This window comes from Mustela erminea, chromosome 21 (assembly GCF_009829155.1).
Source record: "Mustela erminea isolate mMusErm1 chromosome 21, mMusErm1.Pri, whole genome shotgun sequence".
Taxonomy (NCBI): domain Eukaryota; kingdom Metazoa; phylum Chordata; class Mammalia; order Carnivora; family Mustelidae; genus Mustela; species Mustela erminea.
In genome coordinates this window covers 24,123,088-24,149,041 of record NC_045634.1, presented here as the reverse complement: position 1 = coordinate 24,149,041, position 25,954 = coordinate 24,123,088, and the positions used below count along the sequence as shown (strand labels likewise).

General features: G+C 38.4%; 2 protein-coding genes across 4 annotated transcripts in view; one reads left to right on the top strand and one right to left on the bottom strand.

The window, feature by feature from the left end:
• Positions 1 to 150: 150 nt before the first annotated feature.
• GTF2E2 (general transcription factor IIE subunit 2) overlaps positions 151 to 25,954 on the top strand; it is a 63,984-nt gene continuing 38,180 nt past the window's right edge. For both annotated transcript variants that reach the window (XM_032328813.1, XM_032328814.1), the window contains exons 1-2: positions 151 to 262; positions 8,814 to 8,983. In XM_032328813.1, coding sequence (XP_032184704.1) covers positions 8,818 to 8,983 — 166 coding nt within the window. In that variant the 5' untranslated portion in view covers positions 151 to 262; positions 8,814 to 8,817. The remainder of the gene's footprint in view (positions 263 to 8,813; positions 8,984 to 25,954) is intronic.
• SMIM18 (small integral membrane protein 18) lies at positions 17,001 to 25,591 on the bottom strand. Of its 2 annotated transcripts, none has more exons than XM_032328816.1 (3): positions 25,457 to 25,508; positions 18,183 to 18,283; positions 17,001 to 17,786 (listed from the first exon to the last, which is right to left on the bottom strand). In XM_032328816.1, the coding sequence occupies exon 3, from the start codon at positions 17,747 to 17,749 to the stop codon at positions 17,453 to 17,455; it is 297 nt and encodes a 98-aa protein (XP_032184707.1). In that variant the 5' UTR covers positions 17,750 to 17,786; positions 18,183 to 18,283; positions 25,457 to 25,508; the 3' UTR covers positions 17,001 to 17,452. The 2 variants fall into 2 exon arrangements, with proteins under 2 accessions (XP_032184707.1, XP_032184706.1); XM_032328815.1 differs by having other exon boundaries at positions 17,004 to 17,786; positions 18,183 to 18,264; positions 25,457 to 25,591.

Sequence of the window (25,954 nt, the reverse complement as noted above, 5' to 3'; positions counted from 1 at the left end):
GACGGAGCTCCTAGTAGCCTGATCAGGAAGTGGCGGGCGGAGCCCCCGGCCAAGTCGCGCCGCCTCAGCCGCCTCAGCCGCTGCCGCCGCCGCCGCCAGTGGCGAGACCCCGACCTGGCGGGGCTGCGCTGGGCGTGCGTGCGGGCAGGCGGGGGCGCTGACGAGGAGCACGAAGCGGTGGCCACGCGGGCGTGGGCGGCGGGTCCAGGTGGAGGCGCTGGGAGGCGGCGGCCGGTCGCGTGGGGCGGCCCTCCTCGCTCAGGTAGGGGCTGCGGCCGCCGGGTGAGGGGAGCGGAGCCCGGGCCTGTTGTTCCTCGGGACCGCCTCCTCCCGAGGGGCGAGCGCGTCTTCCAGCTCTCGGGAGGCTGGGGCTGCGGTCCTCCTGGCGAAACACTACACCCAGTCACAACTTCTTGGGAGCATTGTCTTTTAGGCCTGAGGTCTATGGAGCAAACTTTTGGGTTGGAAAGAGGGGAAGTTCGCAGTCCGAGCTCATTGTGTCTCTTCCCAGCCCCAGACTTTACAGGAGCAGTAGGTGAGCGAAACGTGTGTGGAGTTTAGGGAACCGCAGTGTCCAACGAAAGGCTGTGATTTAGATGCACCTTGACGGGTTATTATTATTATTATTTTTTAAGCCGTCTTTTGGGGACTGGGTTTGTAATGATCCCTAAACTTGAGTGAATTACAGTCGTTTTGTCTGCAAAGTCTAGAGACCTGTTCCAAATCGAAACACTCCGATACCTCGTCATCTCTCCGTTCCTGGGATTTAAGAGGAAAACAGTCTCGATTCTTACCTTGCTGGCTGTTCTTTGCAGTGTTCTTGGGAGCTTAGTGGCCGCTCTGAGGCTTACGCAGGGAAAGGCAAAAGAGAGCAAAAGTAGAAAGGTTGGGAGGAAAAAAAAAAAAAGTCGTAATGTAGAGTGGAAAGAACGTGTGCTTTGGAGCCAGAAGATTTTGATTTAATTTTTTGGGGGCTTCTCAGTGACCATCCGTGGAGGAACACGTGAACTCCCTGAGTTGTAATGATTTTTTTTTTTTTAAATGGGAACTGGGCATGGTTCAGTACTGTGAGAAAAAGGAGGAAAAGTTAGGCGGAGCGTGCGATGGTGGGAAAGAGAGAGAGAGACATTAAGCCTTCTGCTCGAGGTGCCATTGAACGTCACCCGTAGCACACAGGTCGCCTTTGTTTTAGAGGCCTTGACCCGCATTTCAGGTCTGGAGTAAGGGAGCATTCGATTTAGGAGGCAGGGGATCGTGTGCTGGCCTGAGTACTTACACACTTGCCAATGTGTGACCTTAACTGTACGTCTTCATTTCAGATTTCACACATTAAGGAATAAAACTAATACCTGTTGTCTTCTAGAGTTGTGAGGCTCAAGGGCTGTAAGCATTTAGTTTTCGTAAACTGTAAGGCTTTTGTTTAAGTCTGTGTTAAAACTCTGAGTAAAAGCCTGGTTTAATTACCTGTCTTTACAAGGTGAAATAAACACGTTTCCTGGTTTGGGTTGTTGCCCCCACTTTATCACTGGTGATTTCTCCTTTTTCCCCCCACACTCCCCCACCGCCTCCCCACCTTCCTCACCTTAGCATAATCATTCTGTTACTTCTTTTCAGATCCAATTCAGAATAGTAGCAGTGAGATAACATATTTGTATAGCTTTATTATTTAAAAAATTGCTTTTGGCGCGCCTGGGTGGCTGAGTGGTTAAGCTTATGCCTTTGGCTCTGAACATGATCCCAGGGTGTTGGGATCAAGCCCACATAGGGCTCCCTGCTCAGCGGGAGGCCTGGATCTCCCTCTTCCACTTCCCCTGCCTGTGTTCCCTCTGTCACTGTCTCTTTCTCTGTCAAATAAATAAATAAAATATTCAAAAAAAATTAAAAAATTGCTTTTCACAAACATTGTCTCATTTTAAAGTTGGGCTAGATGTACAAAGCATTGGTAGTGTCTTCATTCTGCTTATGATAAAATTGGATTTAGAGAGGTCTAGTGCTTGCCTAGGGTCATGTTGCAGTTAGAGGTTAGTACTGAGGGGGTTCTGGAAGTCAGGTCTTTGATACTAGTGCCAGTGACTTACTCATTGAACTAAAGTTTACTCTGATTATTTCTTATCAGTGCTTATATTTTTAACTTTTAGCAGTCTGAGTCACATTTTAGTCATTGCTTTTTAAGCAAGCTGCCCAGTTCTTAAATATTCTTAAATGTAAGCTGCTCGAAGGCAAGGGTTTATCTTCTGGAACTCTTCAAAGCTTAGAGTACATAAACACAAGACAAGTATACAAAGCTTAGAGTCACAAACACAAGGCATTTAATAAAGGCTTGTAAAACCTATAATAAGGCTAAAGCAATTTAAAGATGTTTTTGTGTTCATTATTCATTTAACAAGTATTTATGGAGCTACACAGTGCATGAAGACTTTCACAGTTAAGATAGGGGTGCCTGGGTGGTTCACTTGTGAGTTCAAGGCCCGTGTTGGGCTCCACGCTGTGCTTGGAACCTTTTAAAAACAAAGCAACACAGTAAAGTAAAAAAAGAAAAAGTTCAGAGTCTTTTTCCTCCCAGACCTTCCTTTCCTGCTTGTGAAGAATGCAAAGACCATTTACATGGTCAGCTTGTTGTGCTTCCTAGACCTTCCATGGTATTCTAGGAGAGTTCAAACAAGAGATGAAATTTTCTTTTTAAAGATTTTATTTATTCATTAGAGAGAGAGAGAGAGCAAGCGTGCAGGTGATTGAGAGCATGAGCAGGGGGTAGGGAGAAAGAGAGAAGCAAATTCCCTGCTGAGCAGAGAGCCCAATGTGGGGCTTGATTGAAGGACCCAGAGATCATGAGTGGAAGGCAGATGCAGATGCTTAACCATCACAGCCACCCAGGTGCCCCAGGAACTTTTTTCTTAATTGAAGGATATTTGACATACAATGTTAACTTCAGTTTTCAGATATACAAAATCGTAATTTTGTTTTATTATTTATTTATTTTAAAGATTTTATTTATTTATTTGATAGAGAATGAGCACAAGTAAGGGAAGCAGCAGGCTGAGGGAGAGGGAGAAACAGACTCCCCACTGAGCAGGGAGCCTGATGCCAGGCTTGATCCCAGGACCCTGGGATCATGACCTGAGCCAAAGGCAGCCCCTTAATGACTGAGCCACCCAGGTGCCCTCAAAATAGTGATTTTACAACTCAGAACCTTATGCTGTGCTTACCTTTTATCCCCATACAATGCTATTACAAATGGTAATTGATTGTATTCCCTGTACTAAACCTTTCGTCCCCATGACTTATTCCTTAACTGGAGGCCTGTATATCCTACTCCCTTTCACCCTTTTCACCCATCCCCATATCCCACTCATCCCCCTCTCCTCTGGCAACCATGAGTTTATTCTGTGCTTATGGGTCTCAAGAGAGGAACTTTTTAAAAAAATTTCAGCATAGTTAACATACAGTGTTGATATTAGATTCAGGTGTATAATATAGTGACTTACCAGTTTCATACAGTACTCATTGCTCATCAAGTGTACTCCGGATCTCCATCGCCTGTTTCACCCGTCCCTCCCACCCACCTCTGGTAACCTTCAGTTTGTTCTCTATAGCTGAGAGTTTGTTTTTTTGGTTTGTCTCCCCTCCCCTCCTTTGTTTTGTTCCTTAAATGCCACATATGAAATTATATGGTATTTGTCTTTCTCTGACTGCTTATTTTGCTTAGAATTATACTCTCTAGATCCAGCCATGTTGTTGCAAATGGCAAGATTTCATTCTTTTTTATGGCTGAATAATACTCCGTTGTGTGTGTGTATATACATACACCACATCTTTTTAAATTTTTTGTTAAGATTTTTATTTATTTATTTGATGGAGAGAGACATGGTGAGGGAACACAAGCAGGGGAAGTGGGAGAGGAAGAAGCAGGCCTCCTACAGAGCAGAGAGCCCGATGCAGGGCTTCATCCCAGGATGCTAGGATCATGACCTGAGCTGAAGGCAAACACTTAACGACTGAGCCACCCAGGTGCCCCTATACCACATCTTCTTTATCCATTCATCTATTAATGGACACTTGGGCTGATTCCATAATTTGACTGTTGTAAATAATGCTACAGTAAGCATGGGGGTGAATACATCTTTTTTGAATTAAAGTTTTTATATTCTTTGTTTGAATACCCAGTAGTGTGATTATTGGATTGTAAAAGAAGAGAGGAATATTTTGACCTCAGCTCAGGTACCAATATCATGGTCCTGAGTTCAAGTCCCTACTTAAAAACAAATAAAATACATTTTGAGTCATCTGTGGCTTCCCTCATTAACTGACGTTGCTTAGAACTGTGGCGTTTTCCAACTGGGAAAAAAACCAAAAGAGGTCTATCTAGTCCCACCTCCCTCTAAATCAGGAATATTCTGTACATCGTTCTAACAAATTTTAATCCAGCCTTTATATCACTTAATGATAGTTCACTGGTTTATTTATTTTTATTTTTTAAAAAGTATTTACTTGAGGGTGAGTGAGAGAGCACAAGCAGGGGGAGCAGCAGTGGGAGAATCAGGCTCCCCACCAAACGGGGAGCTTGATGTGGGGCTTGATTCCAGAACCCCAGAATCATGACCCAAGCCAAGGGAGGACGCCTAAGCGGCTGAGCCACCCAGATGCCCTGACAGTTCACCAGTTTTAAAAAATGCCTTTTTTTTTTTTTTAAGATTTTATTTATTTATTTGACAGACAGAGATCACAGGTAGGTAGAAAGGCAGGCAGAGAAAGAGGAAGGGAAGCAGACTCCCCGTTGAGCAGAGAGCCCAACACGGTGCTTGATCCCAGAACTCCAGGATCACAAACCAAGCCAAAGGCAGAGGCCTTAACCTACTGAGCCACCTAGGCGCCCCTAAAACACGCCTTTTCATTAAAAGTAATTCTGGGGGCTCCTGGTGGCTCAGTGGGTTAAAGCCTCTGCCTTCAGCTCAGGTCATGATCCCAGGGTCCTGGGATCGAGCCCCACATCAGGCTCTCTGCTCATCGGCGAGCCTGCTTTTTCCTCTATCTCTCTGCCTGCCTCTCTGCCTACTTCTGATCTCTGTCAAATAAAATAAATAAAATCTTAACCAAAAAAAAAAAAGAACTGTTTAAAAGTAATTCTGTTGGTTTTCTTTCTCTCTCTCTCTCTCTCTCTCTCTCTTTTTTTTTTTTTTTTTTTTTTGCAGTGAGCCTACATCTGCCTTATTTCTGCGTGGTAGTTCTGATATTTTTCTTGAGTAGCGTTGTCCAGTAGAAATACAATGTGAGCTACAAATGTGAACCACGCATATAATTCAAAATTTTCTAGTAGCCATATTTTTTTTTTCTTAAAGATTTTATTTATTTATTTGAGAGAGAGACCGTGAGAGAGAGCATGAGTGAGGAGAAGGGCAGAGAGAGAAGCAGATTCCCTATGGAGCTGGGAGCCCGATGCAGGACTCCATTCCAGGGGTGCCTGGGTGGCTCAGTGTGTTGGGCCACTGCCTTCGGCTCACGTCATGATCTCAGGGTCCTGGAATCGAGTCCCACATCGGGCTCTCTGCTCGGCGGGGAGCCTGCTTCCCTCTCTCTCTGCCTGCCTCTCTGTCTACTTGTGATCTTTCTCTGTCAAATGAATACATAAAATCTTAAAAAAAAAAAAAAGAATGTTGTTTTAGGTGTACAACGTATTGATTCAACAAATACATACATTACTCAATGCTCACCATAAGTATAGTCCCCCTTTGTTACCGTGAAACATTATAAAATTATTATTGAGTATATTCTGTAATGCTGTACTTTTCATCTCCATGACTTGTGCATTTTATAACTGAAGTGTATACCTCTTAATCTCCTTTACCAATTTTTCCCATCTCCTCACCAACCTCCCCTTTGGCAACTACCAGTATGTTCTGTATATTTAAGAGTCTGTTTGGTTTTTTTTTTTGTTTTTTTTAGATTATATGTATAAATAATATCATATAGTATTTGTCTCTGCTTATTTCACTTAGCATAATACCCTCTAGGTTCACCAGTGTTGTCTTAAATGGTAAGATCTTTCTGTCTTTTTTTTTTATGGCTAATAATCCATTGTATGTGTGTATATCACATTTTCTTTATCTGTTGATAGACACTTGGGTTGCTTCCATATATTGGCTATTTTAAATAATGCTGCAATAAACATAGGGCTGCATATATCTCTTTGAATTAGTGTTTTTGTGGGGCGCCTGGGTGGCTTAGTCGTTGCGTGTCTGTCTGTGGCTGAGATCATGATCTCCGGCTTCTATGATCGAGCCCGCATTGGGCTCCCCTGCTCAGTGGGGAGTCTGCTTCTCCCACTCCCCCTGCTTGTGTTCCCTTTCTCTCTCTCTCTCTCTGTTGGATAAATAAATAAAATCTTAAAAAAAAAAAAAAGAAATAGTGTTTTTGTTTTCTTTGGGTAAATGCCACTAGTGGAAGTATTGGATCATATAGTATTTCTATTTTTAGTTTTTTGGAACCGCCATACTGTTTTCACAGTGGTTGTACCAGTTTGCATTCCCATCAACAGTGCATGAGGGTTGCTTTTTCTTCATATCCTCGTCAACACTTGTTATTTCTTGTCTTTGATACCAGCCATTCTGACTGTGAGGTGATATCTTACTGAGATTCTGATTTGCATTTCCCTGATGATTAGTAAAATTAAGCATCTTTTCCTGTTATCTGTTGGCCATTTGTATGTCTTTGGAAAAAAAAAGTCTATTCAGGTCCTCTACCCATTTTTTATTCTGAGTGGGTGTGTTATTTTTGGTGTTAAATTATGTAAGCTCTTTATATATTTTGGATATTAACCTCTTATCTGTTATATCATTTACAGATGTCTTCTCTCATTCAGTAGGGTTTCTTTTTGTTTTGATGGTTTTCTTTGCTATGCACAAGCTTTTTATTTTGATTAAGTCTCAGTAGTATATTTTTGGTTTTGTTTCCCTTGCCTGAGGAGATATATCTAGAAAAATATTGCTAAGGCCAATGTCTAAAAGATTACTGTCTTTGTTATCTATTATGGGATTTAAGGTTTCAGGTCTCATATTTGTTCTTTGATCCATTTTAAGTTTATATATGTGTGTGGTGTAAGAAAGTGGTCCAGTTTCATTTGTGGTTTTTTTTTTTTTTTTGCACGTAGCTGTCCAGTTTTTCCAACACCTGAAGGGACTGTCTTTTCCCCCATTGTATGTTCTTGTCTCCTTTGTTGTGGATTCATTGACACTTCAGTGTGGGTGTATTTCTGGGCTCTCTGTTCTTTTGATCTGTGTGTCTCTTTTTGTGCCAGAATCATACTGTTCGGTTACTGTAGCTTTGTGTATATCTTGAACTCTGGGACAGTGATACCTCCAGCTTTGTGCTGCTTTTTCAGAATTACTTTGTCTTTTCAGGGTCTTTTGTGGTTTTATACTAATTTTAGGATTATGTGTTCTAGTTCTGTGAAAAGTGCTATTGGTGTTTTGATTGGGATTGCATTGAATGTGAAGATTGCTTTGAGAAGTAAGGACATTTTAATGATATTCTTTTAATCCATGAGCATGGAATATCTTTTCATTTGTTTGTGTCATCTTCAATTTCCTTCATCAGTGTCTTATAGTTTTTAGAGAGTAAGTCTTTGACCTCCTTGGCTAAATTTATTCCTGGGTATTTTATTCTTTCTGGTGCAATTGTAAATGAGATTTTTTAAAGATGTCTCTTTCTACTGCTTTGTTTTTAGTGTATAGGAACAGAACAGATTCCTATATATGAATTTTGTATCCTGCAATTCACTGAATTCATTCATTTATTTATTTTTTTGTGGAATCTTTGGGTGTTCTATATGCAGTATCATGTCTTCTGTAAATAGAGTTTCACATGTTCATTACAAGTTTGGATGCTTATTTTTTTTATAATCCTTTTTTAAAAAGATTTTATGTGAGAGTGAGTGTGTGAATGGCAGGGGTCAGAGGGAGATGGATAAACAGACTCCCTGCTAAGTTGGTAGCTCCATGTGGGGCTTAATCCCATGACCCTGAGATCATGACCTGAGCCGAAGGCAGACACTTAACTGGCTGGGCCACCCAGGCACCTCACATATTTGGGTGCTTTTTAATTTTTTTTGTCTGATTGCTGCATCTGGTACTTCCACCACTGTGTTGAATAAAAGTGGGGAGAGTGGATATCTTTTTCTTATTTTTGATCTTAGAGGAAAAGCTTTTACATTTTAACCATTGAGTATGATGTTAGCTTTGAGTTTTTCATATTTGGTGTTTATTATGTTGAGGTATGTTCCCTCTAAACCCACTTTGTTGAGAGTTTTTATCCTAGACAGATTTTTATTTTTTCACATGCTTTTTCTGTATTAAGATGATCATATTGTTGGGGGAAATTAATTTTAATGTTTTATTTAACCTAGTATATCCAAATTATTATCACATCAACATGTAAACAATCTAAAATATCTCATCAGTAATTCTAAAAGTTTTTTGTACTATGCCTTGTAAATCTGGTGTATATTTTACACTTAAAGTACATCTCAACTCTGGCCCCATTTCAGGTGTTCCATAGGTACATGTGACTAGTGGCTCTCATACTGGGCAGTGCAGCTCTAGAGCTTTAGAGAATAATTCTGTTTCTCTTTACTAGTGGCTAGCTCAGTGCCTGACACACAGTAGATACTAAGTGAAGATTTTTAAGTGAATGAAAACAAGTTCTAATAGAGAACTAATAGTAAAGGTAATTTTGTTTGGAAGTAATTCTTGGGACCTATAGATTTGGCCTATAGGTTTGAGTGGTTAGAATGTGTATTAAAAATACTTATATCTTTGCAGAATTATGGATCCAAGCCTGTTGAGAGAACGGGAGCTGTTCAAAAAACGAGCTCTTTCCACTCCTGTAGTAGAAAAACGTTCAGTATCTTCTGAATCATCATCATCCTCATCAAAGAAGAAGAAAGCAAAGCTAGAACATGGAGGATCATCGGGCTCTAAACAGAATTCTGGTTAGTAAAATTGACTTTAGGACTGTCCAGTTTTTATTTTTTTAGGAAACCATTTAGTCATGGCAAGTTCATTTTTCCAGTTCAACATTTGTATTTATTGGTAGACACTTGTGATGATAAGAGAATATATTGTTCTTAAGATGTTAATAGTCTTGTCTTATAGTTAGAATTTAGGTTATTCTCTTTGCAGAAAATGACTTTGTTGAAGTTTATTTTATATACCATATATTTCACTTGTTTTATGTGTACAGTTCAAAGATTTTTAGTAAATTTGCTGAATTTTGCGCCTATTAGTATAATTGTATTGTAGAACATTTCCATCATCCCTGAAAGATACTTTGTGCTCATTTACGATCACTTCTTGTTCCCACCCTAGACGCAGATAACCATTAGTCTACTTTCTGTCTCTGTATGTTTGCTTTTTCTGGACATTTCATATAAAGGGAATTGTATAATGTGTAGTCTTAGTCTGTGGCTTCTTTTACTTAGCATTTATTGAGGTGATCTTTTTGTTGTTTATGCTGTTAACATGGTATATTACATTAGCTGATTTTTCAGATGTTGAACCAACCCTTGCTTTCTTGGAATAGATCATATTTGGTTGTGGTGTATGATTCTTTTTATTTGCTATGGGATTCAGTTAGCTGGTATTTTTTTCAGGATTCATCTGTTAGTACTTTATTTTGCCCTTATTGCTGAAGAGTAATCCATGTATGGGTATACTACAAACCATGATGAATGGTTTATCCATTCATCATTTAATAGACATTTGGATTATTACTAGTTTTTGACTATTATGAATAGTGCTGCTATGAACATTAATGTACAGGCTTTTGTGTGGACTTACTTTCTTTTCTCTTGGATGGAGAACATAAGAGTGGAACTTTGGAGTCATGTGGTAAATTTATTTTTAACTTTTTTTTTTTTTTTTTTTTTTTTTTTTAAAGGTTTTATTTATTTGACAGAGAGAAATCACAAGTAGATGGAGAGGCAGGCAGAGAGAGAGAGAGAGGGAAGCAGGCTCTCCACTGAGCAGAGAGCCCGATGCGGGACTCGATCCCAGGACTCTGAGATCATGACCTGAGCCGAAGGCAGCGGCTTAACCCACTGAGCCACCCAGGCGCCCTATTTTTAACTTTTTAAGAAGCTACCAAAATGGCCATATAGTTTTACATTCTCACCATCAGTACATGAGGGTTCTAGTTTTTTTTTATTCTTTTTTTTTTTTTTAAAGATTTTATTTATTTCTTTGACAGACGGAGATCACAGGTAGGCAGAGAAGCAGGCAGAGAGGAGGAAGCAGAGAGCCCGATGCAGGGCTTGATCCCAGGACCCTGAGATCATGACCTGAGCCAAAGGCAGAGGCTTTAACCCACTGAGCCAGCCAGGCACCCCATTTTTTTCCATTCTTATTAAGACTTGTTATTTCTTGTCATTTTGATTATAGCTATTCTAGTGGTTGAAAAGTAGTATCATTGTGTGTTTTAATATTCTATTTGAGAGAGTACACACCAGTCGTGGGGGTTGGGGGGCACTGGGCAGAGCAGGGAGCCTGAGGTGGAGCTTGATTCCAGGATCCTGAGATCATGATCTGAGCCAAAGGCAGGGAGATGTTTAACTGATGGAGCCATGCAGGCACCTGTCATTGTGATTTTAACATTCAGTTCTGTAATGGTTAATGATATTGAGCATCATTTAATTTGCTTATTAGCCATTCCTGGGTCGTCTTTGGTAAAATGTTTATTCAGATTTTTTTGCCCACTTAAAAAAGGTTTCATTGTTTTCTTCCTATTGGTTTATAAGTGTTCTTTATATATTCTGGATACAATTTTACTTATTTATTTATTAGAGAGCATAACAGGGGGAGGGGCAGAGAGAGTGCAGGCAGACTCCCGCTGAGCACAGAGCCTCACATGGGACTTGATCCCAGGACCCAAGATGAAGACCGGAGCCAAAGTCAGACATTTAACGGACTGAGCTACCCAGGTGCTCCGAGATACAATTTCTTTTTTTTTTAATATATATATATTTTTAAAGATTTTATTTATTTATTTGACAGAGAGAGATTACAAATAGGCAGAGAGGCAGGCAGAGAGAGAGAGGAGGAAGCAGGCTCCCTGCTGAGCAGAGAGCCTGATGCAGGACTCGATCCCAGGACCCTGAGATCATGACCTGAGCCGAAGGCAGCAGCTTAACCCATTGAGCCACCCAGGCGACAATTTCTTGATCGAATGTCACTTGTGTTCTAAGTGTGTCATATCTAAGAAATCTTTGCCTAACCCAGGATCATGAAAATTTACTCCATCTCTTTTATTAGGTTTTTAATTTTTTTTGGTAATGTTTTGTTGTTTTTAATGTGTAAGTCTTACACTTATTTTATTATATTTATTCCTAAATATTTTATTATTTTTGATATTGTGAATGAAATTGTTTTCTTAATTTAATTTTTGAATTGTTCATTGCTAGTACATAAAAATACAATAGATTTTTTTTTTCTTTATTTGAGATAGAGCGAGTGAGAGAGAGCACAAGTTGGAAGGGGAGCAGACAGAGGAGGAGGGAGAAGCAGACTCCCCACTGAGCAGGGAGCTCAATGCTGGGTTCAGTCCTGGGATCGTGACCTGAGCCAAAGGCAGACACTTAACTGACCAAGTCACCCAGGCGCCCATATAGTAGATTTTTTAAAAAGATTTTATTTGAGGGCGCCTGGGTGGCTTAGTGGGTTAAGCCGCTGCCTTCGGCTCAGGTCATGATCTCAGGGTCCTGGGATCGAGTCCCGCGTCGGGCTCTCTGCTCGGCAGGGAGCCTGCTTCCTCCTCTCTCTCTCTGCCTGCCTCTCTGCCTACTTGTGATCTCACTCTGTCAAATAAATAATAAATAAAATCCTTAAAAAAAAAAAAGATTTTATTTGAGAGAGAGCAAACAAGGGAGCGCAAGATATGGGGTGAGAGGGGGGAGGGCAGAAGGGGAAGCAGACTCCCTGCTGAGCAGGATCTTGGGATCATGACCTGAGCTAAGGCAGATGCTTAACCAGCTGAGTAACCCAGGTGCCTCAGAAATACAGTAGTTTTTGGGACGCCTTCGTGGCTCAGTTGGTTAAGCAGCTGCCTTCGGCTCAAGTCATGATCCCAGTGTCCTGGGATCGAGTCCCACATCGGGCTCCTTGCTCAGCAGGGAGCCTGCTTCTCCCTCTGCCTCTGCCTGCCTCTCTGCCTGTGCTCGCTCGCTCTCTCTCCCTCTATCCCTGACAAATAAATAAATAAAATCTTTAAAAAAAAAGAAAAAAGAAATACAGTAGTTTTTTGTACATTGATCTTGTATTCTGCAACCTTGCTGAACTTCTTCATTCTTTCTAGGTTGTGTGTGTGTGTGTATGAATTCCATAGGATTTTTTTTACATGCAAGATTATGTCATATGTGAATAAGGATGGATTTATTATGTCCTTTCCAGTGTGAATGCCCTTCCTTCTTTTCTTCCTTCCCTCCTTTCTGCCCTGGACTGGCTAATAGAATGTTGAATACAGGTGGTGAGAGTGAACATCTTTGCCTTGTTCCTGATCTTAGGGGAAAGGCAGTCCATCTTCCTCCTTAATGCATGATCTTAGATGCATGAATTTTGTAGATGCCCATTATCAGGGCAAACTAGTTTGTTGAGAGTTTTGTTTTTTGTTTGTTTGTTTGTTTGTTTTTAAAGATTTATTTATTTGAGAGAGAGAGAGCACAAGCAGGGGGAGAGGGAGAAGCAGACTCCCCGCTGACCTGGAGATCATGACCTGAGCTGAAAGTAGATGCCTAACCATCTGAGCCACCCAGGTACCCCCAATTGTTGAGAGGTTTTAATCTTAAATGGGTATTGGAGGTTGTCAAATGCTTTTTCTTCATCTTTTGAGAAGATTATGTTCTTGTTTTTTATTAATAATACATTAATTGATTTTTCAGATGTTAAACCAGTCTGGCATTCTTAGAATAAATCCTACTTGGTCATGATGTATAATCCTTTTTATTTGTTGTGGAATTTCAGATTGCTGGTATTTTGTACAGGAGTTTTGTGTTTGCATTCATGAGGGTAGGGTTCGTAGTTTTTTTGTGATGCCTGTCAGGGTGTTTCTGGCCTCATAAAATGATTGGTGAAGTGTTCTTTTTTCCACTGTTTTCTGGAAGAGTTTGTGAAGGTTTGATACATTTTTCTCTTTAAATATTTGGTAGAGTTCACTAGTGAAGCCACTTGGGCTGTAGAGCTAGTCACAGGGCTGTACCCAGCTTTCCTCTGTGGGAAGCTCTTGTAGAAATTCTTACAGATATATTCAGATTATTTGTTATCTGCTTAAGTTAATTTTGGTGCTTTGTATCTTTTTAGGAGTTTTTCCATTCCATTATCTACACTGTCTAAACTTTTTCAAAGTATTTCCTTGGAATCCTTTGATTTCTGTAAGGTCAGTAATGATAACCTTCCCTCTTTTATTTCTGATTTTAGGAATTTGTGTTTTATTTTGTTGATCTTTTCAAAAGATCAACTTTGGTTTTATTTCTTTCTTTCTTGTGTTTTTCTTTTTTTAAAATTTTTTCTACTTCACCATTATTTTCTTTCTTCTACTTATTTTGGGTTTAGTTTAGTCTTAAGACCATTACCTTTTAAACAACAAGGTCAGTCCAGTGTAATTCACAAGAAACTATTTAACTACCAAAAAATGCAGCAATAGTAATCTTCATGGATGTCATTTTGTTAGATATTTTGCAAGCTGTTTTACTAATTGATGTTAAAGTAGAAGTAATCTTTTTATCAGGTAGGGCTCTCATTCTTATTAGCACATACATTAAGTTGATTTTGTCTTCATTCCAGTGAAATGTACATTGAATTAATTCATAGTACCTTTGTAGTACACTGTTTAAACATTAACACAGACCCAGTCTTAGGCCTAGTTTCTTTGATCTGGTTAAGAATATCTTTGCTCCTAGCAGCAGCTCTTTCTGCCCAGGGGTCTTGTTCTCAAGCTTTAATAAAACTGCCTTTTGGCACATGCGCACACACACACACAATCTTTGCTTCTCCTAAATAACAAAATTCAACCAAATAATTAAGATCTAATTGGCTTTATGAAATGATCTATGAATCAGCAGCATCCCATTTAGCAAATAGAGAGGCAATCCAAGGAATTGTGCAAAATGGAAGGTTCTTTTCCTTTGTTTTAAAAATTTTGTTTATTTATTTGGCAGAGACCGTGAGAGAGGGAATATAAGCAGGGGGAGTGGGCGGAGGGAGAAGCAGGCTTCCTGCCAAGCATGGAGCCTGATGCAGGGCTCCATCCCAGGACCCTGGGATCATGACCTGAGCCCAAGGCAGCTGGTTAAGGACTGAGCCACCGAGGTGCCCAGCAAAATGGAAGCTTTTTATAGAAGGAGGGCAAAGGCAGGAAAGTTATTAGCAAAAGAAAAGGACTGTTCTAGGCCAGGCCTTTTCTAGGGAGAAAAGCCAGGGGTTTTATGCAGATGACCTCATCTTTCTTTGGGGGATGGGGAAGGGTGCTCGTGGCATACTCATCGGCATTGATTGAAAAATTCCTGACTGACCAGATAAGACTACATTTCTGAGGGAGTTTGAAACTGCAGTTAAATTATGTATAAAACACCAATTTTGGAATTTGGTCAAAGTGACACTAATTTGGGCCACCTTTTTTTTTTTTTTTTTTAAACAGTACGAAATCTCACTGTGTCTTAAAAACAACAAAGATTTGTTGTTTCTCTTTCATACTACATGTTTATCATGTATTGGCAAGGCTCTTGGCTCTTTAGTTACTCAGAGGACCCAGGCTGATAGAGTAGCCGATATTTCAGATGTTTTTGGTCTCAGTGCCAGAGGGAGAAGGAACTCTGGAATATCTTACCTGTCAGTTAAAATTCTCGTTCCTGATGGTAAGAGCTTACTTTCTCTCACAACTCATTGTCTAGAACTAGTCACAGGGCTGTACCCAGACATGGGGTCCCAAGTGCTCTAAGAAGGAAGAGCAGGAATTCCTGGGTGTAAACACTGAAGACTACTGTACCATCCTAGACCCGGTCAGTACCAGTGGATTGTCTGATTAGGTGCTTACAGGGTTTCCTGGCTTAACTTCTTTAGACTACTCTTTCTGTACAGCAATCTGTGATTTTTCTAATCATCAGTCTGATGATATCACTGTCTTTAGGCTGATCATCATTGCTTTTCAGATGAAGCCCGTCTTTTCCTGCTGTCTATATGCCCTACCTGATCTGGTCTCCATTACCTTTTATACCCATAGCTCACTGTTTTTCTTATACTCTGTCCTAGTGATACTTTCCTGTAGCTCCTTTAACATGCTTTACTCCCTTTTACCTCTTGACTTTTGCCCACATTATGTCCTCTTCCTGGAATATTCTTTCTTAGCTCCTTCCCTCTTTCCTTTGGTTAACTCCTGTTCCTCTTTTAGGTTGCAGCTTAAGTCATATTATTTCTACTGTCCTATTTGAATTCAGTGCTTAGCCTTTGATTCCCAAAGCACTCATTATTTTTGACAAAGCTGTGTTATAGTAATTGCATGATTACTTGTTTGCCATCGTAACCCAATCTGTCACACATAGAGGCACTCTATACATATTTGTGCAATGGTTAAATACATTACAGCAGAAGGTAGGAAAAGTTAGTAGTGCCCATTATCAAGAAATTTAGCAATTAAAGATATGTATGCTTCCCATTTGTGGCAAGGACTCCAGAGTTTGTGGTTTATGAAAATGTGGTTTTAACGGTGCTCAGAATATCTCCTTTGCATACCAGTTTTTGCAAGTCCTTTGAAATTTGGTTACATTATTTGCGTTTATTTCTAAGGAAAGAAAGAAAAAACATTTTGTGGAAAAGTGATTCCAAACTGACAGGGTTCTCTAAGTTGAAAATGACAGATAAGTATTTTTCTTTTTAAGATTTATCAGAGAGAGAGAGAGAGAAAGAGAGAGGGAGAGCTGGGGGAGGAGCAGAGGGAGAGAATCTTTTAAGGAGACTCCCTGCAGAGCCCCCCGTGGGGCTCCATCCAGACCCATGAGATCATGACCTGAGCAGAAACGGAAGAGTCAGACGCCCAACCGACTAAGCCACTCATGCGCCCCCAGATGTGTATTTTTCATTTCCTGTATCAAATATTTTCTCTTTCCTTAATTGTACCTTAATTTTCAGTAGCTTCTTAATAAGCTAAGTTGATTTATCATATTTAAAAGTGTTATTTCCATTTTTTGTTGTTATTTTTGAGTAATGCTTTTAAAAATCTCTTTGTATCTTGAGCTTTTTCCTTTTGAACGAATTTGTCAGGGTGAATTTCCAGGAATGTTATTTCTTTTTTTTTTTTTTTTAAAGATTTTTATTTATTTATTTTTTTAACAGACAGAGATCACAAGTAGGCAGAGAAGCAGGCAGAGAGAGAGGGAGGAAGCAGGCTTCTTGCTGAGCAGAGAGCCTGATGTGGAGCTCGATCCCAGGACCCTGGGATCATGACCTGAGCCGAAGGCAGAGGCTTAACCCACTGAGCCACCCAGGCGCCCCCAGGAATGTTATTTCTTGCTAAGTGCAGTTGTGGTGGTTAAGAGCGTGCTTAGGATTGCTCATGGGTCCTGGCAAAACAGTGTTTGGGCAATGAAATACAATATCTGTATAGCTCTTGTAATTCTAAGAAATAAAACTACAGTGTTTCTTAATAGGTGTTATATGGTCCTGTTTTTCACCTTCTTTGGGGGTTAGTCTTTTCAGCATTGGGTATCTTAGCCCTTGAGAATATGGATATAGCAGCAAAATGAAAGAATAAACTCAGGAAATACAACTTAGACGGTATGCTAGTAAGTTTTAGTTTGAAAATAGCCTGGTCGTTGTTAAACCATGTGTTTCTTATTAAATGGTAAGGCAGTTTTATGAAAATTTTATGCAAGTACACTTGTGATCTTTCTATTTTGAGACTTTTTCCCACACTAATCCCTAAATAAAACTTAAGTCTTTAAAAAATGTATAAGTTTCCTCAGTAACCTAGAATATACTTCTTTTTAATAAGTAGGGATTTTATGTATAAGTGGAATTATTTACTTTGGACTTAGGTAAACATTTTTATTACCCAAACACATGGAGGGAAGTTTTATTTTTTAGTCCACATGGTTTGTTTAGATCAGGGTTATTTGATCTTGCTGATGTTTTCTGGCTTACCTTTTGTTGCTTAATATTGAAATCTGGGAATCTTTTACCCAGTTTTTGAATTATCATTTTAAATAGATTGGTAACTTACACTTGTGAAGTTTTACTGTACATTTAATGAAAGGGATACACACACACAAAGTGCATATTTGACTTGTTTTTCCCTTCTTTTAGAAATCTTTTAATCACTCAGAGTCAATTTTCATAATAACAGTTGGCCTCAGAAAATTTTCTTTTTTTCTCAGTAGTTGAAGGCTGTTTTCAGAGATTTTGTTCATCTTAGTAGAGTGCTAGACCACTTCAATTTCACGTTTTCTGATGTTGTCCATCATACTTCTAAGAGGGTTAGGTTCACTTTTCAAGTCTTTCACAGTTTTGTTTTTTACACAGCAGCAACAGTCAAGCACTTCATAAAGGAAAGCCAACACCACTAAAGATACCACTGTAAATATAAATAAAAGCAGAATGACAAAGCAGGCAGTGTTCCAGTTATCATGAAAAGGGTAAATTTTTTGAACTTGAAAACCAAGGTATTGATAAACAGATGTAGTGGTTTCATTCCAGAGGCTGGAGGTCAGGGAGGCCATTCTTAGGGATTCTACTTCTTGTATTGCTCTTTTGAATCTGCAAAAAGGTAAAAAATGAATATATGTAACCAAATTATAAAGATTTGTCAATTTAAGTCTTAGTACTAATATTTGATAGTAAATTTTTGTAGGTAACATGAGTCATCTTATTTTCTGCCAGAATTAAATGCCCAAATGATATTTTTGAATTTTTTCTGTATTTTATGGCCATATACTCTATAAACTGTACTGTATATTTATGTGTGTCATTTGCTGGACAAATATGTTTAAGATTTCTATATAGAGGTTAATTGTTAATAGAAGTGGAAAAAAAGAAGCTGAATTGGTTTAAAATTTGACTAAAGCAGTGGTCAGTGATCTGTTAACTACAAAAAATTGTAGTATTTTAACGTGGTGTTCTTCAAACTGCCTCCTGAAGAGCTTTTCTCATTACCTGTGTGGCTCCTTCTCAGCTTGTTGGCTCAGTGTATCTCTCTCTCCTATTTCCAGTCTTTTAAACTTCAAGGACAGGTGACCTGAATCAGAAAATAGTGGCTGAGTGAAAAATATTAAAAGAAAGAAAAGCTAAATAATGGCAGTTTTCAGAATAAAGATAATAAAATTTTAGGTTCAAGTTGCCTAAGAAGAGACCTTAATCTTAGGATTTCTTTTTGTTGTGTATCTGATAGTGTTAACCGTTTCATATAGCCAGTCTATGGACATGAATATTTTAAACAGTATCCCAGATGTATTGATTAATAAATTATTATTCCATTTCACAAAATTAACCAGTGAATTAAAGTTCTAGCATCCTTTTTTTTTTTTTTTTAATTTTATTTATTTGTCAGAGAGAAATTAGAAGCATGGAGAGCTGCAGGCAGAAGAGGCAGAGCAGTAGAGGGAGAAGCAGGCTCCCTGCCGATCAAGGAGCCTAATGCGGGGCTTGATCCTAGGACTCTGGGATCATGACCTGAGATGAAGGCAGATGCTTAACCAACTGAGCCACCCAGGCATCCCAGAGTTTTAGTATCTTGCATTAAGTTTTGCTCTTGTTGACTTGATACTTGTTAGACCTTACATGGCACCAGAAGGATTGAAGATCTTATTACCTTGATCCTTCAGAAGTGTCCTTTAAAATTATTTTAAGAAATTATAAAATGCTTTTATACTAAGAAAATTTTGGAAATAAGAGGAAAAAATTCCACTTTGTTAATTCATTCACTATTGTAGTTTGCTTTATTTTATTAAAGAAATGACTTAGTTTGCATGATTTTTCTTTACTACATAGTTGTAAGTAGATTTTCATTCATTCTTATAAACAGATGTTTATTGATTACCTACTGTGTACCAAATAGTTTTCTAAGTGCTGGAGATACTTGTGTGTGTGAGTACGTTTCTTTCTTTCTTTCTTTCTTTCTTTCTTTCTTTTTTTTTTTTAATATTTTATTTATTTAATTGACTGAAAGGAACAGCGAGAGAGAGGGAACACAGCAGGGGGAGTGGGAGAGGGAGAAGCAGGTTTCCCTCAGAGTGGGCAGCCCAATGCAGGGCTCGATCCCAGGACCCTGGAACCATGACCCGAGCCAAAGGCAGACGTCTAACTGACTGAGCCACCCAGGTGCCCTGTAAATAAATAAATCTTTAAAAAAAGAAAAGTATGATGAACCCCTGTATGCTCATAATATAGCTTCAATTATCACTTCATCAATACCCATTTGCTTCCACCTGTAGACTATTTTGAAGGAAACTGTAGACATCATCACTTCATCTACACATATTCAGTGTATATCCCTTAAAAGGTGAGGATTCTGTTTTTAAACATAACCACATTATCATTTTCACACCAAAAAAAGATGAAAAAGTGACTTTAAAAAACCCAACTCTGTAACTTTAAAAAACCCAAAGCCATCATTTGTTTTCTTTATAAATGTAATTTTAAAACTTTGACATTAATAAGTTAATATTTTCTAAGGTTTTTGTTTGTTTTTATCTATTTTTAAGTAAAGTCTGTGCCCAGCATGGGGCTTGAGTTCACAATCCCGAGATCTGGGTCACATGCTTACTGACTAAGCCACCTAGGCACCCACATGTTACTGTTTTTATCTTAGATCACATTTGCTTGGCAATAACTTCACCTCTCTGGATGGACTTGGTTTCTTCTTTTGTGTATTTTGAAGGTTAAATCAATGATCTGAGGTCAGAAGTAAAGGCTTAAATTTATTTGTTCTTTTTGGATTTAAGAATCCTTCAGCTTCATGGTTTGTGGTGATCCTTCATCTTGAAACAAGGGACAACAGACTAATGGACAATAATTGAATCAGTTGCTTTTATTAGTTTGGGGACTTACAAAAAGACATTGTCTGGAATGCCAGTGTATGAGGAACTTCCCAGTATATTACAGTATTTTCAAACTATCTGGGGACCCTGCTTTTTAGAGTTACCCTCTTTTATCCCTTAAGTTTTTCTTTTCCTTAGTGCATTCTTAAGGAAAATGGGGCTGCTATGTTGCACACCTACAGGGAACACTATTCATACTGTACTGTAAGGTGCCATTCACATAGAATACGCTGTAGATGTTGCACCTTGGAGTCTAATGTGGATATCCTGATAGGCCACTCCTGCCAATTTCTGCAGTATTGCTGTTTCTGATTCTAATCACCATGCATATAAGTAGTCAAGTAACCCATAGAAACTGACTCAAATGGAGAGAATATTAGTCCTTTTTCACCTAGTCTTCACAATAGCATAGTGATGGCTGTGTACACACACACAAATGCCTAAAAAATATTTAGTTTTGGAACTCCTTTAAAATTTTTAATATGACTACAATGTGGTATTCCTGGGAGGGGTAGCACACATTTTTAGTTATTTTTTACTTAAGTGTGAATAAGTTTCAGGTCTTTTCGAAAAAACAGCATATAGAGGAGGAGAGGAAGAATAGGATCTTGAAGAAATAGAGAACAGTGCCATTTATTGTATGGGTAGATAAAGAGCAGGGGAAGAATCACTGGAGGATCTATCTGATTTTACCTGGGCTAACCTAGGACATCTTCAGCATTGATGCAAATATTCCTTAGACTCTCTGTTCAGGCCTTTCAGGTTGATTCCTTTGTTGTTTCGTTTTATTAAGTAATCTCTACACCCAGTATGAGGCTTGAAGTCTTAAGCCTGAGATCAAGAATCACATGCCATGTGCCTGACTGAGCCAGCCAGGTGCCCCAGGTTGGTTACTTTTTAAAATCTGGGAATTTCTTTTTTTTTTTTTTTTTTAAGATTTTATTTATTTATTTGACAGAGAGAGAAATCACAAGTAGGCGGAGAGTCAGGCAGAGAGAGAGAGAGAAGCAGGCTCCCGCTGAGCAAAGAGCCCGATGGCGGGGCTCGATCCCAGGACACTGAGATCATGACCTGAGCCGAAGGCAGCGGCTTAATCCACTGAGCCACCCAGGCGCCCCAAATCTGGGAATTTCTTTCCACATTATGTCCCTGAAATTAGTTTAATGTAGGGGCATCTGGGTGGCTCAGTGGGTTGAGCATCCAGCTCTTGGGTTCAGCTGAGGCTCAGGTCATGATACCCATTTGTGAGAATGAGCCCCGAGTGGGGGGCTCTGCGCTCAGTGGAGAGTCTGCTTGGGATTCATTCTTTCTCTCTCTCTCTCTCTTTCTCTGTCTCCCAAGTAAATAAATCTTAAAAAAAATTAGCTTAATATACCTTTTTTTTTCTTAAAGATTTTATTTATTTATTTGACAGAGATCACAAGCAGGCAGAGGCAGGCAGAGAGAGAGAGAGGAGGAAGCAGGCTCCCTTTTGAGCAGAGAGCCCGATGCAGGGCTCTCTCCCAGGACCCTGGGATCATGACCTGAGCCGAAGGCAGAGGCTTTAACCCACTGAGCCACCCAGGCACCCCAGTTTAATGTACCTTATTAATTAATGTTAACTTAAAATGTCATTTCATTATTGAGTTCAGAAATTTTATAGTCATTCTCCTTTTTTACATTCTAATAATCTTAAATAAAAATGAAAAGCTTCACTAATAATCCTGTCTCCCTAACATATCAAACTTTTGTTTCTTTTCTTCTCGAAATTGACTGTATAAATCTGTAACTCATACCTGTTTGAAATTATACTGAAGTTATTACTTTGTATTTTAACTCTTTATGAGTAGGGATTTCTTTTGTATTGACTTTAAAACTGAGGAGAGGTTGTAAAGACTAATAAAAGTTTCTATTTCAAAATGAAATTTTAGGGGCGCCGGGGTGGCTCAGTGGGTTAAGCCTCTGCCTGCAGCTCAGGTCCTGATCTCAGGGTCTTGGGATCGAGCCCCGCATCGGACTCTCTGCTCAGTGGGGAGACTGCTTCTCCCTCTCTCTCTGCCTGCCTCTCTGCCTATTTGTGATCTCTGTCTGTCAAATAAATAAATAAAATCTTTTTTAAAAAAATGAAATTTTCGAATTACTGGAAAGTTGGTTTAAGGGATAATAAATATTCTATTTATTTTTGAGGTACAAGTGAACTGCTTAAAATTTTTGACATTATATTCTATTTCTCAAAGGAGATTTATTTGTGAGAGAGAGTGAGAGTGCACACACGCACATGCGTGCAATTGTCAGATATGGGAGGTACAGAGGGAGAAAGAATCCCAAGTAGACTCCCCACCGACCAGGGAGCCAACTTGGGGCTTGATCCCATGACCCTGAGCTGAATGAAATTCAGGAGTCAATGTTCAACCCACTGAGCCTCCTAGGTGTCCCCATATTTTATTTATTTTTGAGGTACAAGTGAACTGTTTAAAATTTTTTCAAGCCCTCTCATGCATCTCCCCCCACCAAAGTAGAGGGAGGAAAGGAAGGGATAAGGTGGGGCAGGCAGACAGCACAAACCAAATTCAGGTATTTGAAGTTAACTTGATCATGATCTGTTCTTCTTGTTAAAATTAGTATATCCATACAATTGGTAATTGTGTGTGAATGAGGTAACTGTGGTGATACTGAAAGATTTCTGGGATCTGTTAAGTCAAAAAGACCAAGATGTAGGACAGTATGTATAAGAGAGGGGGAAGTAATATGCATTTTTATTTGCTTGATTCTGCACAAAAGTTTTGGAAGGAGTTATGTAAGAAATTAATAACAATGATTGCCTGTGTGGTTGGTTGGAGAGTAGAGCTGGGAAACAGAGATCTGTGTGAGATTTCACAAGGTACATCTTGTAATAATTTCAGTTTTTGAACCATTTGAATATAGTACTTACCTAAAGTCCTAACTAATATACTTTAAAAGTATTTCTTGTCTTTGGTTTTATGTATCTGTTGCGTTACATTGTGTTATATATCTGTGTTTTCTATCTGTTTGATACACTTACTGAGTTTTTTGGATTACTTCTAAAAAAAAGAATCAGTAAACTCTCATTTTGATTAGAAGTGTCTTAGCAGTTTAAGGAAGAGTATACCCGTGTTGTAAATGATGACAGTTTATGTTGTAAATGATGACAGTTTGCCTCTTAAGTGAGGTATTGATAACTGATGAGCAACTCAAAACATTCAATCTTTAGTTAGCTTCTGGGCATATCTGAAAAAAGTAAACCATGAAATACAGAGTCATTTTGTACCTTAAATTTAATGTAGTTCATTCTTTTTAAGTACAGTAGAGCTCTAGCAATTTTTTGTGCTAAATTTAGAGTAAAATCTAAAACTTACTTTAATGGAGTAGACATAATTAGACATGCAGAAAGATGGTATTATTAGGATTTTCTCATATTCTAAGACTGTTTTTGGAATTAAAATACACATTATATCAAGTACCTGCTATAAACATGCTTTATGAAAAATAAGACTAAATGGTAAAAAAAAAAATCATTTGTGTACTTTTTTTGGATCCCCACCCCTTTAAAATTTCATTACAGAAATGAGGAGAGTTAAAATAAATACCATATTTTTGTTTGTTTTTATATATTCTCTTCACCTATTTTTCCTATGTTCAGAAGATCCTAGTGAAATAATTATGGGGATAGGACTTCAAACTGTTCGGGAACCTTGAATTGTCGGATCAGAACAAGATTATGCTTTTGTTCTAATTATGGTAAAAGCCCTTGAGTTGAATTCTGTAGCATCTTTAAACATATAACTTTGAAATATGATCAGTTAATAATATTGGCATTTAAATATAGAGCGCTCACCCAGCCCTGGAGCTCTCTGAGATAGGCCATGCGTCTAGTCAGTTTGGTGAAAGAGCAGTAACCCTACATCTCTGCTAACTATAAATACATTACCAGCAAATGTGAGCTGGTTATAGTGCTAATAATGGGGGGGGGCAGCGCTCTTTCTGTTTACAGTGTACCTGAAATTTTAGTTACAAGTTAACTGTTTTATTTGACAAGATGTGTTTATTTATCTGAGACTTCCTTTGGCTCCCATATACTTTGTACAGCAAGCAGGAATATTTTCTAGGTAATTAACCCCATTGTTCTGAACCTGGAGAAATTTAATTTCTTCTTACAGCAACCTTTAGGTTTTGTAATGAATGGTTTACTCATGCTGACTGAATGCTGAATAAGAAATAGAAGGAATAAAAATTATGAAAATAGTCTTTTAAAATTTAAATAGATTTATTAGCAAAGAAAAGGCAGAAGTTTGATCTTTAGGTCGGTATGTGTGGGTAATATCCTGGAACTCTGGCATTTACTAAATAATGATATTTTTCATGCTCGACTATTATAAAATTAGAAATTTGGTCAGTATTTCTAATTTTTAGTAGACATGAATAATTACTCTGGGCCATCAAAGTAATCTTATTACCTACCCTTGAAAGGTACCATACTTTCTCCCTTACCAGTTCTTCTTAAAACATATTTTTATTTTTTATGTAGTTTATCAGAAAGACTTGCTCTCTGTTTCTTTTGAGGAATCAGTTGAAGAATAATTTCAACATTATATTGAAATATGGTTATGAATATTTTGTGGCATATAAAAAGTGAAAGGCTGTTTAAGAAGGTTATTATTTAATAATAGAATGACTTGTGTATTACAGTAATAAAGATTTTAAAATTTAACCATAAAGAACTATTTTAGTTAAAATGTTAGGGAAGTCTGAAGCTCTACAAATGATCTCTTTGGCTGTAGTATAATGCAGCCTATTTAATGATATCTTTACGGTCTTATTATTTTTATGTAAAAATCACAATCCTTACAGTTTCTTGGCATTCACTGCATCTACACTCAAAGTCAAATGAACAGTTATAAACTATTTTCCCATATTTGTTAAAATATAACAAACTTTCCCGTAAGTAACCGCTTTTTACCAACCAATACAATTTGCACATACAGTCAGAAAGCTTTAGTCCAGGATTCGCTTTGAGTCTAGATTTTTCTTTAAGAAAAATCCTTTGTTAAGGCAACCAAACTGCTGAAATGAAATAACTCAGAAAAAATAAATTCGCAAGTAACCACTTAACATTAAATGTTTATCGTTTACTCTAAGGTCTGGATATAGATCAGGTTCATAGAAAATCTCATGAATTTTCCATAAGGCACAGATGGTAAGGGTGCTTATCAAATAGCACAAGGCAGTCTTCACATTTTCATAATAAAATCCTACCAAGCAGTGAAATGAATACATTGCTTTTTTTGGCCTTTCGTAGGAACAAAGCTTTCTGCTTAGTTTTTATAGTAAAATATTTTTATATTTCATCATAAGGACATGTATTACTAAATGAAAGAGATCGTATAAACCTACCTCTTGTCTGAAGGCTGCTGTTGAAGCGATGGTATCGTCTGTTTGTAATGCAGTCCAGTGCACATCCAAGATGGAGCTGTGCTTCTATTGGTTGAACCACAATGCAGCTGACAGTTTCCTCTTCGTTCATTTGCATTAAGTCCTGCCACCCTTAAGTGTAAATCATTCATAAACTTGAATAGAGCTGTCTGGGATATAAACTGTCACCTCTTTTTCTTGCCTTATTTTTTTTTTTGTCCTTAAGCTAAATTTCTGCAGGGGAATTTGAGTTAGTAACAAACTGATGATTCCTCAGTGTTTAACCATAAAATTTCGGATCCTTCAGAGAGTATTTCTCTGCTGGAGCTAAAAGGAAATGTTGAGAGAGGTAGTAACCTAGGAAACAAACAGTCCAGGTTTACCAGCTTGATATTTCCTCTAGGAAGTGGGCATGAAATCTCATAAATGATATTTTCTTTTCATACTTGTGTTATATATAAATTTTGTCATCTGGAAGTG

Bases quoted from the DNA above. Each gene is read 5' to 3' on its own strand.
- SMIM18 (XM_032328815.1), bottom strand. From the start codon at position 25,586: ATGAACGAAGAGGAAACTGTCAGCTGCATTGTGGTTCAACCAATAGAA. The intron at 18,265-25,456 runs GTAGGTTTATAC...TTTCTGATTCAG, and splicing joins CAGCAGCCTTCAGACAAGAG to GTCACCTGTCCTTGAAGTTT. The intron at 17,787-18,182 runs GTAATGAGAAAA...ACCTTTTTGCAG, and splicing joins GCTGAGAAGGAGCCACACAG to ATTCAAAAGAGCAATACAAG.